This window comes from Borostomias antarcticus (assembly GCF_949987555.1).
Source record: "Borostomias antarcticus genome assembly, chromosome: 14".
Classification (NCBI taxonomy): Eukaryota; Metazoa; Chordata; class Actinopteri; order Stomiiformes; family Stomiidae; genus Borostomias; species Borostomias antarcticus.
The window spans coordinates 11,624,995-11,640,598 of record NC_140247.1 but is presented as its reverse complement, the minus strand read 5'-3'; the positions used below and the strand labels follow the sequence as shown (position 1 = coordinate 11,640,598).

Sequence of the window (15,604 nt, the reverse complement as noted above, 5' to 3'; positions counted from 1 at the left end):
ATCGAGGAGGGAGTTGTAGTGGGAGATGACAAGAGCCTGGATGAGCACCTGCACCTTTTAATCAGTGAGGAAAGGGCGAATCCTCCTGATGTTGTAGAGCATGAATCTACATGAGCGTGTGACGGATGTGATATGTGCCAAAAATGACAGTTGGTCGTCCAAGGTCACACCCAGATTTATCACCGTCTGAGTTGGCATCACGTCTGTGTCATCAATGGTGATGGCCAGGTTGTGATACAGGCAGCTTACACAGGAGCTCAGGAGTGGAATGGGTTACCTTTGTCCATCAAACAGAGCTTGAAACTATGTAGGTTCGTTAACGTTAGGAACGTTAGGAAATGGCTCCTAGAAAAATTCCAAGAGTAAACTCAGAAGACTGGCAGTGGAGGGAGGGTTTCTAAGATGTACATTTTGTATATCCTATTAATAATCCTATTCATAATTAATTTTGTAGATTCTGCTTTTATGATGTACAGTGGGCTCCAAAATGACTGGTACCCCTGACAGGCAATGCACAAAAAAAAAAAAAATATATATAATTATAAACTCCAAATACCAGCATGTGATAAATACTGCAGTATATTAATGTCTCAATGGAACCAACCAAAACCATTTACTGATTTAATTAAAAATCCATTTCCTCCCAATCAAGGTCTCACAATGAATGGCACCCTTAAAGGAGTAGTAATGGGAAAATGCATGTTAAGCCCTGTTTTAAGGTTACTTATGATCAAATACTAAACTTCCGCAAACTAGGTAGCCTAGCAACATAAACAATAACAATAGCTACCGTAAGTAGTTTCGCTTCCTGAATCCCCTCTGCGGATTGATCTACACATCTACAACGGTCGCTTCAATACAAGTCAATGGATTTCATAAAATGATCAATAAAACCCTACAGGATTCACACTTTGTCAGAACACCAACGGACACCAATTACCCCCTCGGTGAGCTTCTTGTCTTTGAAATCGAGAGTTTAACATGTTTTTGAAAGATTTTTCAAGATGCCCACCCACATCCATTGTTTGACCAAAACGGTGGTAGAGCAATTATCAGACTTTCTCAAAAGTGCTAGTTTTGTCAACGTTTTGATCTGAACCATTGTATATGATCATAAGTAACCTTAAAACAGGGCTAAACATGCATTTTCCCTTTACTACTCCTTTAAAGATTATTGTAAATAGCATCTACCAAAATTAAACTAGGCATTAAATTCCATGTATTTAAGTCTTATGGAACTATATACTGTAAGCCATTACATCACTTACTGTTTCACTATGGTATAAAAATGAGGTAACACGCATGCATTATCGCTTTGTCATCCAATGCCATGAAGTAAACAAAAGAACTGGCAACTCAGAAGAGACAGATTGGTTATGGCTACAAGAAGATCCATAAATGATTGAATTTACTACTGAGCACTGTCGGGGCAATTATAAAAAATGTAAAAAGACATGGATTGTTTTGGGGCAGTTTTAATTGCAGAGGCCCAGGGGCATTGGTTAAGATTGATGGCATAATTAATTTCACCGAGTATCGGGCAATTTTGGCTGATAATTTGGTTGCCTCTGCCAGAAGGCTGGGACCTGGCCATAGGTGAACTTTCCAAGAAGATAATGACCCAAAGCATACAGTACCTCAATATCCACACAGAAATGGTTCCCGGACAACAAAATCAATGCAATGGTCATCTTAGTCAATGGTCATCTTAGTCGCCAGACCTCACTCCAACAGAAAACCTGTGGGCTGAGTTGAATATGCGCAAACGCAAGAATATGAAGAATATGATCTTGAAAGGTTCTTTCTAGAGGAATGGTCCAAAATCCCTTCAAATGTCTTCCTTAACCTTGTCAAACATTACAGGAAAAGACTCCATGCTGATGGATGCACAGGTATCAAATGAGAGGTGCCAATAATTTTGAAACCTTGATTTTGTTGAAATGTATTTTGCATAATTGTTATGCTTTTGGTTGATTCCCTTGAAACATTAATGAAGTACAATTTTTCACAAATGTTGGTATATTCAGTTTCTCTATAATTATATTCTTTATGTATTGTTTGTGCATTGCCAGTCAGGGTTGCCTGTCATTTTGAAGCCCTCTGTAGATGTTTATGATGTTATTAATGTTTATGTTCTGTAGTGTTATGTACTGAGACCAAAAATCAGAACGGAAAATAAGTCTGACTTTTTTGTGCCTCCTTGACATTTTTATGATGCATGACTTTACACTATCACATATTTTAACTACTGTCTAAAAAACAGCCATTGCCCAGGAGGAACAGCAGCTCAGTCTTGTCCAGGTTGAGCTTGAGATGATGTGTCACCATCCACTCCAAGATGTCACCCAGCTATGCGTGCCTCCACTGGGGTGTCAGAGGGGGAAATGACAGGACCAGCTGGATGTCATCGGCATAGCAGTGATAGGAGAAGCCATGCGAGCGAATGACAGATCCCAGAGATGTTGAGAAGAGGGAAAAAAGGAGAGGACCCAGGACTGACCCTTGTGGAACTCCCACAGTCAGACTACATTAAACTAGAATAAAATAGACAAGACTACAAAACATTACACTAGAATAGAGTGTGATGAGTAGTAGGCCTACCCTACATGGGAGTATATAGGATCCTACAGTATACTCAACCACCAACCATTCTGAACAAAGAGTTCAGTAAATCTGTGTGAAATGTCGGTTAATTATCCCCTCCGGTTACCATTCTATGGTGTGCTGTAATGATGGAAATCGACTGATACCTAAAGATTTCCCAATGGATAGAGACCTACACCCCCCATGACGCAAATTACATGTTGTTACATAAAGATGCAAAGCTTGCATACACAGTACTTTATTATAATGAATGATTTGGTTCCCTCCATCCATAAGAAACACATGCACGTCTCTTCCCCAGCAATGGCATTATTATTTAATGAGATATAACAAAATACATTACCATTATGTACAGTATCAGATATATATTAGCAATAATGCTAATGCCCTGCGGACAGCTTCCCAATAAATCCCTCCGTCGTGACAGAAGCAGCTCTATATTGCCAACACCTCCCCCAGTCTGTAGCTCTCCCTCTCCCCTTCTCTGTTCTCTGCCTCTTACAGCTCACTGAACTGAGTGAAATGTCTTTCCGACTAAATGATTTTTTTTTGCACGTGGGAAGGGAACGTTGCCATGGAGACACCAGTTCCCCTGGCCCCTCCCCTACCCCCCCCCCCCCCCCCCAGTAGTCCATTGCGTTGTGGCGGTTAACTGGCGTGTCGACACTTCAGTGAGCATGTGTGTGTGCGCGCGTCTTGCTCTTCTCACACTGCACGCGGTGACAATGCGCTGTAGTTGCCCTGATCACCCCTCGATGAGGGGGTCTATATACAGAGCTGTCCTCCTCCACCTATCTCCATCTCTCTCACACACACACACACACACACACACACACACACGCACACACACACACACACGCACTCTTTTGCTTCCTACTTTCTCAATTCTGTCCTCATCCCCCTCTGTCATTTTGCTTGACTCTTTAAATCCTATTCTTCTCCTCCTACTTTATCTTTCTCCCCCTCCTCTCTCTCTCTCTCTCTCTCTCATACACACATGGTCTTCCTTCCCCCTCGGTTGGAGCAGTGGAGTCGCAGAGTGCTGACAATGGGCATTCACTGTACTGAAATACTCACTTAAACCGGGGATAATCACCACGACTACCCTGTCACTTGTAACGACTAGCCTACCTCAAAAAGACTCCGGGAGTGGGAGTGAGGAGGGGACGCCGGAGAACGACACACAGGCCAGCAGGGCAGCCCTGCTCCACTTTGCATTTGGATAAAGTGCGGCCACAATAAAGAATTCATGAAAAAGTGACTAAATAATTGCACACGACTTAATGCTCACCAGGAAGAGGGAGAGAGAGAGAGAGAGCAAGAGAGAGTATAGAGACTAATGTCGTTTCAGTGTGCCAGGTGAACAGACGCACGGAAGGCAGCTAATGATACAGTACATATCCTTTATTTCCATAATCATTGCTTCAGCCACATCATGTTCACCAATATCTTCATCATCTGCATCCTCTTCCTCATAGTTCTGACTGAAACAATCGTCCTGACTGAATGTCTCACTCCTGCTGTACTTCTCAGCCCATACAAAAGTAAACCTCTAAAGAAATCATATAAAAAACAGTCAAAAATTAAAAACAGGAATACCAATTTAAGATATACAGCATAAACAATGTTATTTATCGGCATTGTTTTGATCACAGAGATAAACGATTGCTAGGTCTCCATTTTCGTCATTAGTAGTATTAGTATCAAGTTCATTGTCAGGTTTTGCTTAAAGCATCACTTATTTAATTTTCATTGCATCAAGTTGACATCATTCATGTTAATATAAGCATGCAAACACGTTTCCCCATGTCCAGAACTGTACTAACACTGAGAAAGACAGAGGAGAGAGGAGTCATACACAGAGACGGAGGGCAAGATGGAGGGGGTGCCGAGGGAGGGGTGGGAGGCCGGGGCACGGGGGGAGGGAGGGGTGGACGGCGGTGTGGCCAGAGAGACGTGGACAGGGCGAGGGGGGACGGCCTGGTAACACTTGCAAGGAGCAGAGAGCGGGAAAACCGGCAATCGAGGACGGAAAATAACGAGGCGGAGGAAGTTCGGACGGGAGAGCAGTAAGACAAGAGGGTAGAGAGAGAGAGAAACTCGGAGGTCGGTTACGCTACGAGCTCGCAAACCGCCATCGCCGCCGCCACCGCTGCCAACAGCCTTCGCACAGCAGCTAAATGGGCCAGAGCATCAAGTCTTATTGTGAGGGATAGTTTCAGGGCCGAGGGAGCGATGGATCAATATCTACCACATATCCACTTCTACGAGCAGATCAATGGCCCGGGCTGACGTACAACAGGGAATACTTCTGGATATGATATGGGATATACCGCTCCCCTGACTGTACAGTATACAGTGTACACCCCCGGCATACCAGTAAGCCTCGCTGCACTTCCTCCTGACAGTAACTAGATCCCTCTCTGGAGTCCGTGTGGTGAGAGAGGGCCAGGCGACCACGGTGACACAGTAGTTTTACCGTGGCGCACTGTCGTCGTAGGTATTGTTTGGCTGTGGTTACAGGGTAGGCGTGGTACATGCTGCTTGGCAGATGCTTTCATCCAGCACGGCGTCGAGAGTAGCAGACATGGCCGGGTACACGAGCGGTCTGGTAGAACGCTGCAGGAAGGGAAGTGTAGGAGTCGAGGAGGTCATCTTGTCTGGTTAGGAGAGATGAAGAACATGGCTGCCCACCTCTCTGCCTCCTTGTGTGTAGGAATCTCTACGGGACATAGTAAAGTAGTCATACTCAGCTGTAAAAACGTCGGCCTACCTTAGCTGTTTTTCCTTGTTCTTTATAAGTTATCAAAACGTATCTAACATTTTTATTTTTCAATCGCCATGCCAACTGATTTTCCCTCAGACATACAGTACACATTTACTGAAAGAAGTACACAACCAACACAGTTACTTACATCAGGCAAGGGGGCACTTTTGAGTGGCACACAGCTCATTTGGGAGACAACATAGACAGTACAACCTAATGTCTATGAGAGACAGGCTCCACCCCCCACTAAGTGCAATGGGTCCTACACAAAAATGGTTCCTCTAAGACACAGGACAGAAGACACATTTTGTTCAAAGAAGACAAGAGTTCCAGTCTGTGGATGCTAGGACTGCCGCGGGACCGCGAGGACGGAGAGGAGGCATGGGTACGGAAACGTGTCACACACAAAGTCACAGTGACACACACAGACACACAGGCATACACACACGGACGCACACAAATACAAAACACACCCACAAACACTGAAATACACACAAATAAAAGCAACACAAATGTGTGTGTCCCTTCTAAGGTTGTCGTCCTGTCGGAGACGTTATGGACTGCAGACATAATTATTTTCTCTTTTCAAATCAAATAATGTCTTTTTTTTGGGGGGGGGGGGGAAGAAAACAAAATCCTGGTAGATGATAGAAAAATAAAATATAATGGTGAAATCCTTCCCTGTAGGATACAGGACAGATCCAGTGCACTCAAGATGGAGCTGGTCCGTCCTAATTACAGTCCCCCTGTAGAGTCCTCTTCAGTGAAGTCTGCCAGTTCGGCCACATTTGGGGGGCACTATACCCACACATGGGTGCTCAAATACTGTAGTTCAGGTCTCCATTAAACTCGCTGTCACATCCTCAGTGGATTGTAAAAAACGGTCATGGATAAATTCCTTTCTTGATGAGAATATATTGCACAAACTCCAAAAAAATAAATAGAAAAATAAAAAGCTAATTGAAATTGATGAGCACCATGAAGAAGGTGACAAAAACGGTGAGGCGCAGGGATACATTTCAAGGTTGCGTAACATGCTTCAGCCAATGAGTCCGTCCACATTCTCCCTCCCCTGACATCAATAATGACCTCTGAATGGTTCCCCCTCTTTTTCCAGGAGAAATCGGTGAGAGGGGTCGTGATCCAGAGGGTGAGCGAGGTGTCCAAAATGGCCGTGAGTCTGTTCGTCGACCGCGGTTTGGATGTTTCCCCATACAGCACAGCCCTACATCTGTTCACTAATGCAAGGGAAAATACTGACATGTTTTTTTTGTTTGTTTTTGTTTTTCTGTCTGTACAAGTGCAGGAACCATTGGCCCAGTTTGAAAGGATGGTTCTGTTCTGTTTGCTTTTGATTAGCTTTTTTTTGGGAGGGAGAAATGTGCACCATGTCACATCCCTCCCCGATGAATTACCGGTAACAATTTGAAGCACACATTAACCAAATAGTCTGTGTGCGTGTGTGTGTTTGTGTGTGTGTGCGCGTGAGAGGTGTGTGTGTGTGTGTGTGTTTGTGTTGTGACCTTATCTAATTGACTAATTTACGATTAAAATTAATGTGTGTGCGTGTGTGTGCGTGTGTGTGCATGCGCGTGTGTGTGTGTGTAATCTAATACTCTACAACAAGTGCTGCTTGTGTGGAATGTGGAGTTTTCCTCAGCTCGCTAGGACAGGACGGCAGTCGGAGGTTCGTTAACAGCAGTGGAGCAGCACTAGCAGTGGATGAGTGTCCTGATCTCTCGTTCTTGGATGGAGAGAATTATTCACAGATGAAAAGAAGGAAAGAAAAGTCTGGAAAGTGGAGATATGATAATGACCTGGGGAGAGAAGGGAAAAGGAAAAGAAAAGATTAAAGGAGAGAGAGAGAGAGAGAGAGAGAGAGAGAGAGAGAGAGAGAGAGACGGTGGAGAACTGTGAGTCAGTGTGTGTGTGTGTGTGTGTGTGTGTGTGTGTGTGTGTGGGGGGGGTGTTACATAACCCACATAAGAACATGTACCGATGTCACATCTCAGAGCATCAGCCAATCAATTCTGACACCAAGGTCACGAAGCTACTGCTTTATGTCTAAAGGAGACTGTAGAATACATTTGGTCTGTGTTTGTGTGTGTGTGTGTGTGTGTGTCAGGTTTTCTTCCTACCGTAACAGCACACACAGCTCATTCTATTCCAACATACTTCAATAACATTTCACTGTCAGACTGATTACAGTACAGCGTTAGCTATCAAAGCAGATTGCTTCCCATTCGTTTTCCATTCAACTCACTTCCTCTATTGACTTGAACTGCCTCGGTGTGAAGGATGAGGACCGACTATTGAAAACGGAGAAACGGAGTTGGACTCACAGCTCTACTCTGAGTGAGGACTGTCCACCACGATGTGAGGCTTGGGGGAGGAGGCGGCGGTGCTCTTTGACACGTACGTATTCATGGTTTTCTCCTGGGAGAAACAGACGACGAAAGCATTAATTACACATACGGGTACAAACTATACCTACACTACTACTATGGTAGTAGCATTTAGCATGTCGGCGCTATTATGAATTGTGTGCGTCGATTTTGTCACGCCCTTGTAAAAATGACCACCTCGGTGAAGAGTTATGTGATATATGCATCATGTGTTGGGTATGACGCCTGTTAAATTGTAATACTGTGGGACTTGGATAAAGAGCAGCCACAGAACAAAATGTTGTCATGTGTTTTTGCTAACCTACTCTACCAAGGATGAACAAGGAATAATAGGGCCAAGGAGAACTCGGTTGAAAGAGCAATAATTTATCTGCTCACAGACACACGCGCACACGCACACGCACACACACACACACACACACATTACCTCTACGAGCTGATGCCAGTGTTCTATGGGCTTGCGGGGGTTGGCCAACATGGCCGTCCAGTGCTCTCTGCCGGGCCCTTCAGCGTCACTGCCCACGCGGCACATCCCGATGACCTCATTATGACCAATACTAACCGACAGACGGAGACAGAGATAGGGTGCAGGGGTGGGGGGGGGAGAGAAGGAGAAAGACAGAGAGAGAGGGAGAGAGAGAGGAGGAGAGAGAAAGAGAGGGGGGAGAGGGAGTGAGAGGGAGAGAGAGGGAGTAAGACAGAGAGGGAGGAGGAGAGAGAAAGAGAGGGGGAGAGGGAGTGAGGGAGAGAGAGAGGGAGAAAGACAGAGAGAGAGGGAGAGAGAGAGGAGGAGAGAGAAAGTGAGGGAGAGAGAGAGAAGGAGAGAGGGAGAGAGAGAGTGAGAGGGAGAGAGAGAGGGAGAGAGAGAGAGGGAGAGAGTGGGAAAGAGAGAGGGGGAGAGGGAGAGAAAATGGAATGAGAAAGAAAGGGAACATGAGAGAAAAAGAGAGGTAGATATAGTGAGGAGCAGGCAGCGGAGGCCTCATTTATCAGGCTTGAGCTCTGGGGAAAGAATTCAACAGCAGAGGTTGGATATTCAATAGCAGACACAAATATAGTGACGCCACTTAAAGAAGGGTTTATACCTCTAGAGGGAGAGCAACACACTTACTACACCTGTGCAATGTGCACACAAGGGTCGCACATGCACACACACACACACACACAAGCGCAACAATATGGCGAGAAGGGGAACGCTAGACAGAGAAACACTGGCAGGGGTTACATAATGTCTCACCACCAGACTGTTTCTATTAGAATTAGCATAAGTCATGTTTATTCATGAGGCACTCCTCTTTATGCAAAACAGGAGACATCCACCAGGGAGTCAGAATCAAAGGGCCCCTCAATGTGTTCAACCGACCGGCACATAACCATATAGCAAACAGTAATGAGTTTGTATGTCAAACACACGTTTCAAGAAACACCAATATCCTTGCTGATATTGTTTGTAATGATCAACATTAAGGCTCCATATTCCCCCTGGGAGGGAAGGAGAACGGCAGAAAATGGCAGAGGGACATTCAGCAGGGATGATTGCGCTGTAAAAGTCCTCCTCTCACCAGTCGTAGTCCATCACGGCGATCAGGATGGACACGCTCTCTATGTTCTCGTTGGGAATGTCGAAGACCAGGGCCTCGTTGTAGGTAGGGTTCAGCGTGTTCTTCTTAATAGACGTCTTCCTCTTTTTTAACCTGCGTCCTTCGCAGATCAGGGAGGCTTTCACGTACGGGTCTGAGAGAGAGGGAAGAGAGGGAGGGAGGGAGAGAGAGAGCGCGCATGAGAGAGAGAGAGAGAGCGCATGAGAGAGAGAGAGAGAGAGAGGGAGGGAGGGAGAGAGAGAGCGCGCATGAGAGAGAGAGAGAGAGAGAGAGCGCATGAGAGAGAGAGAGAGAGAGAGGGAGAGAGAGAGCGCGAATGGGAGAGAGAGAGAGAGAGATGAGATGGTACTCTTGGGGAAGCCATTAAGATTACACTCACAGGCTTCTTCCTGTAACACATAAAAGGCATGCAAATCCAGCCACTTCGGCCAATCCGGATCAAGTAGGCAAAGGAAGGAGTAGAGATTCAGTCCAATTACCTGTTCAAGAGCAGGGCAGTGCTTAGGACTGGCCGTGGCAGCAGTCAGCTGAGGTAATGGATATCTATAATGTGATTTTATGGTGATCCCAACTATCTTCGAGGGATTATAATCGTCTCATAATCATAAAAGCAACAATAACGACGTGTGCTCATTACCATTTTAATATGTCACATCATCTGAGGGTGTGTGGTGGTGGAACGATGGATTGCTGTGCCCTCAGAGCACATTAATAAACTGATTACCTGAGTTAGGCGTTTGTTAATTAAATCATCATCAGCGACTGCAGTCTTGGCTATCAATCATATGAGGATGTTATTGTTTTCTGGCATTGTTTACGCAGTAGACTTTTAACGAGTTTGGTGTTTGGTGCCATGTTTCAGGCATGGCAATTGTAGGCACTATTCGTACTAACATACAGTACATGTTTGTAGCGTTAGCTATGTTTATACCAAGTTATCATATCGCCTTTTCATGTCCTCAGATTCCTTTTTCATAACAGAGCCTTGTGTTTTACTTTTCTCCCAACGATCAGCGTTCGAAACACATTTACTCCAACTGTCCGATAATCTGGATGCGGGGGAGCCATAAGGGGGGGTTAGGACGATTCCGAGGGCCCCACAGTGACAGGGGCCCCCATAAACCACTGTTATTGTTTTTACTATGATGAGGTCTAGGCTTGGGGGACCCAATATTATATTTTTTCATGGGGCCCATAATTCCTAGCGGCGCCCTAGTCTGGATGTATTATATCACGTGTATAGTGTGCTTGAGAGTGATTCCTGGTTATTGTCGGACGTTGAGACGGCGGGAGGCGGTAGCCGGACGGCGGGCGGAGGTCGAGAGGTCACCTGAGAAGCCGGTGAGGTCCATGGCTTTGAGGTTGGTGGCCTTGATGACCGTGGCGGTGAGCCGGCCGGCGGTGGGCAGGTAGCACAGGGAAAAGTTGAGCTCTCCTAGGTCAGCCTTCTCCTGCACGACACACACACACACATACACACACACACACACACGCACAGGTCTCAGGGGTGTTGCAAACTGGCAGTAGTACGGCGACGCAAAGACACTGATGGCAAATGTGAGAGAAGGGCTTCCAAATAGACCGCCATCTTGAATCTTGATTTGTTCCACTCAGACGCAGAGCGCTGGATAGAGACGTGCCTGATTGATGTGTCGCGGAGTGACCGACCGACTGCAGGCACCAACATTTAAACAGGCAGCGAGTCAACCGCCGTCACTGTCAGTGAAACACGTGTCAATCTGTCACTGTCAAACAGACGGACTGTTAAACGATGCTACATGCTATTTTTATCGCTCCTCTCATCCTCCTGATGGCTCAGCATCTGCCTGTGGTGATGGCGGTGTTATTGTGATACCAGTCCCGGACGAGGTCGCGGGACCGGTTGACACTCGAGGTCCCTGTAGTCAACACCAAACTAGGCGAGACTGCCTTTAGCTTTCGTGCTCACAGGGCATGGAATGAGTTCCAGGAAACGTTAAAATGGATGCCTTAGTCACCTTGGGCACCTGTAAACATAAGCTACTTGGACTATGAAGTCGAGATGTGTGTGTCTTTTGTATATATTGCTGTCGTATATGTTGTTGGCTTTTGTATGTTGTTGCTTTTCTGCCAGTGTAATGCTGTGTGACAGAGCACCATCGAAAATGAGACCTTGGTCTCAATGGGTCCCCTGGATAAATAAAGGTGAAAAAATATCTGGTCTGTGGTGATGGCGTTACTGTGATAATATTAAAGAGTTATTACTATGGTATTGTGTTATCATTGTGTGGCACTGTGGTGACATTGTGCTAATGCTGCAGCGGCTATCGTGCCAACGTCATCGGGAGGTTGAGGTGACGTGCAGCCGACGTTGACTGATGGCGACATTGCGCCGGCATTGCGGCAAATGCCGCGCCGACGCTGTCGCGACGTCGAAGGCGTGTCTGCCCGTGTCTGGCGCTCACCGCGGTGCCCTCTACGATGTCCCTCCACACGGGCTTCTCGCCGGTGCCCTCGCTGAAGTCCAGCAGGTTGTCCACCACCACCTGACCGATCAGGTCGTGCCGGGAGAAGCGGTCGAAGTCGTAGACGGAGAAGTGCAGCTTCCTGGAGTGGAGCTCGGCCAGGGGCACGCCGAACTGGAAGGTCTCGTTGAACACCGGGTTCAGGGTCTTCCGGTGGACCTGAACGTTCAGATATAGAGGGGGGGGGGGGGGTAAGACCCTAGCACATGACTGAAGAAGCACCTATTGTATACTGTAGCTACAAAGCCTGCGTCTCAGAGACCTGCAGCTCGCCTGGTGTTCAACCACCCCAGGTTCTCCGACTGAACACCTCAGGTTCTCCCACTGAACACCCTAGGTTCTCCCACTGAACACCCCACGTTCTCCTACTGAACACCCCAGGTTCTCCCACTGAACACCCCACGTTCTCCTACTGAACACCCCAGGTTCTCCCACTGAACACCCCAGGTTCTCCCACTGAACACCCTAGGTTCTCCCACTGAACATCCCTTCTCCGTTCCCTACAGTGGTTCCCTGTAGCAGCTCGCATCCGGTATCAAACTCTGGTACTAGCAGGGCAATGAAAGGAACAGCTCCTTCTTACCTCCAGGCCATGTTCAACCCCCCCATACCCCGCCCCTCCGACCACTACGCTCTGCTACCATACCTCGAGGCGAATGGCTGCCCCGTCACTCCGAGGCCCCCTGCGGTCGATCGACACGGTCACGGCTCTTTTCTATCCTGGCCCCGCAGTGGTGGAACTGACCGCCCACTGACGTCAGGACAGCCGAGTCGCTGCCCATCTTTCGGCGCAGACTTAAGACTCACCTCTTCGAGTAGTACTAACCTCTTAAGCATCTATTGTATTTATAGATTTTGCTACTCTTGCACTTTGGCTTTAGCAGTAGATTATGCTCTTAGTCACTTGTTTGTGGGGGAGATGCACTTGTGAGTTCTGGCGAGTAGTGTACAATTACTACCTACGTTAAATGCAATTACTGTAAATTGCTTTGCTTCTCCTAAATGACTGTAATGTGATTTTGTGTAATCTCATTGACACCGATGCATGATCTACACTAAACTGGATTATAATCGGGTTCATCTGTGTCCTAGAGAAGCCAGCGAGTCTGTGGCCGAGGTTACAGACGTTCCCACAGTACGACGGAGAGGGTCAGGGGAGGCGCACCTTGGTCTGGAACTTCTTCTTCCTGTCTGGCAGTAGGTAGATCTTGACGTAGGGGTCGGAGAAGCCGTTGGCGTCTTTGGCTGGCAGGTCCAGAGCTTTCAGAATCTTCACCACCAGCTGCTCCGTACTGCCGGGCGAGAAACACGAGATGTCACACACACACATGCACACACATGCACACACACGCACACACAAACACACACACACACACACACACACACACACACACGCACACACACACACACGCACGCACACACACAAGCACACACATACACACGCACACACGCACACACATGCACACACATACACACAGACACACAGACACACAAACGCACACACACACACACACACACGCACACACATACACACAGACACACCCACACACATCCACCCCCCCCACCCCCCCCCCCCCACCCACACACTCATGCGGGCACAGTGGAGAATAATATAGTACAGTATCAGGTGTGTGTGTGTCTGTGTGTGTGTGTGTGTGTGTGTGTGTGTGTGTTAAGTCATTGCTACAGCTGCGGCTTGGTTGCAGTATCAGCGTTCTGAGACAAGATGTTCTGTATGTGCCCAGGGGAGGGGCCTAAGGGAAGCCAAAGCCATTAATAATACTTAAGATAACTGTACACTTTGCTGTGGCCAGTTAGGGTCACACGCACACACAAAACACCATACTGTTTATCTGAATGGCACACACGATATGGTTATAGTGGCATGTAAACCACACACACACACACACACACACATACGCATGTGTGTATACAAAACCACACACTGACACAGACGCACTGACATGAAGATGCTTTCCTCCCACATGCACTGGCCTGTCTGAGGGCCTGTTTCTGAATGTTTTAATTAAGGGCGGGAAGATGGCCCGCAGGCCTTTAATCAGGCCTCGTTAGAACACGTCTCTCTGCGTTAACGAGCATGTCGCCACTTCATTAGGCCCTTTAGAAGCACAGCATGAAGTCTGGGGGAGGGGAGAGCCAACAGGCCAAAGCCAATAGCGATTCCAAAAAACATGGCAATTATCTCTCTTGCCCAATCAGGAATGAGATAAGCTTGTTGACGATAGAAATCATGCCCAATCAGGAAACATGTTAATCACAGTACCACATCAAATTAAGGACATCAGATAAACACGCCTGTCCTCCAATTACATTAAATCATGGAAAAGATCAACATAGCAATTTGAAAGATAAGAAATTATATCCAGTTATGAAAACACTTCAATTATATAAACATACAGCATATATTATCTAATGGCTTTTAGTCCAGGGTAATTTCACACCATGGTAGCGCTTTCAATCATCAGTCGTTGCAGACAGAGTATTTCCATGAACTACTCCAGCGTAATTGAAAATGACAGGTGAGTCATGTTTAAAAGCCGCCCGCGATCACGTAACATTGTACGACCGTATTTTATAGTACTTCATTACAAAGTGAAGTGGTGTTAGCTCCTCTCACCCATGCTTTTCCAACACAAAATGAGTAGAAACAAAAGATTTCTTAACACAGTCCCTGAAGCATTTGTAGAGAACCATTACTGCACCGACAGAGAGAATACAACAGTATATTCCTCACAAACTACGCCTGAAAACTAGCTGTTATTCCCACAGTGCAAATGTGTCAGCTTTTAACAGCACTGTTGATAGAACTGCATTTCCCAAAAGTAGAAGGATGGATTGACACTGATGTCCTGACTGTTATTCCCTAAACGGATTCAGGTATGGCACACGCTAACATTCAGGTATCGCAAACTCATGGGTATGGCAGCATGAACAGTTAAGAACAGGTGATACCTGGCTTCTCCCCCCCCCCCCCCTCTCTCTCTCTCTCTGTCTGCCTCTCCATCTCTCGAAGTATCACCCTGGAATAGCACACCACATCATGTCAGACGGCACAGCAGAATAGATGCTCGTGGGATTTAACGAAAGGAGCCCGGACACACGGATGTATTTCAATTAATCAGCCTTGCTCTCCTCCCATGTCGCCTGCTGATTGGCTGGCTGTGATTGGAGCTTTTACACGGTGAGGCGTTATTATGTGTCGACAGGTCTGCTGTTTAAAGTGGCTCACCATATATAATTCATGGCTGGAATGGCCTCTCGCTCCCCTCGGTTTTCAAACATCAGCATTTTCTCCCCATTGTAATGTTTCGGTGTGTAGTGGCCGGAGCCAAGGACCCAGCCAGAGACACAGATGGACACCGCCTTGGCTACCTCCCTCCCTCCCTGCCCCCCCCCCCCTCCCTCCCTCCCTCCCTCTCTGTCCTCCCTCCCTCCCTCCCTCTCTGTCCACCCTCCCCAGCCCCTACCCCCCCCCCCCCCCCCCCCCCTCAGTCTAGCCACGCCCGGGCAGCTCCAAAAACGGGAACGCCGCCGCCCGAGGAAGAGCGAAGTCCAACGCGGCCCACGAGAAAAGTGAAACGACTGCATCGCGGTACATTATTTCCGCGAAGTCCTTTGAACAGTTGATTAGGCGCCGTGAGAAATCGTCCCGCTGATTACACTGTGATTAAGAGAGTGTGTAGCAGCCCCTCCCCGGAAACC

The 15,604-nt window shown here is 47.1% G+C and overlaps 1 protein-coding gene across 1 annotated transcript in view; it reads right to left on the bottom strand.

Moving 5' to 3' along the window:
* Nucleotides 1-7,717: 7,717 nt before the first annotated feature.
* syt3 (synaptotagmin III) overlaps nucleotides 7,718-15,604 on the bottom strand; it is a gene marked incomplete at both ends in the record, with an annotated part of 12,530 nt that continues 4,643 nt past the window's right edge. The window contains 6 exons of the mRNA XM_084448456.1: nucleotides 7,718-7,807; nucleotides 8,204-8,333; nucleotides 9,339-9,510; nucleotides 10,708-10,828; nucleotides 11,822-12,040; nucleotides 13,047-13,173. Coding sequence (XP_084304582.1) covers nucleotides 7,718-7,807; nucleotides 8,204-8,333; nucleotides 9,339-9,510; nucleotides 10,708-10,828; nucleotides 11,822-12,040; nucleotides 13,047-13,173 — 859 coding nt within the window. The remainder of the gene's footprint in view (nucleotides 7,808-8,203; nucleotides 8,334-9,338; nucleotides 9,511-10,707; nucleotides 10,829-11,821; nucleotides 12,041-13,046; nucleotides 13,174-15,604) is intronic.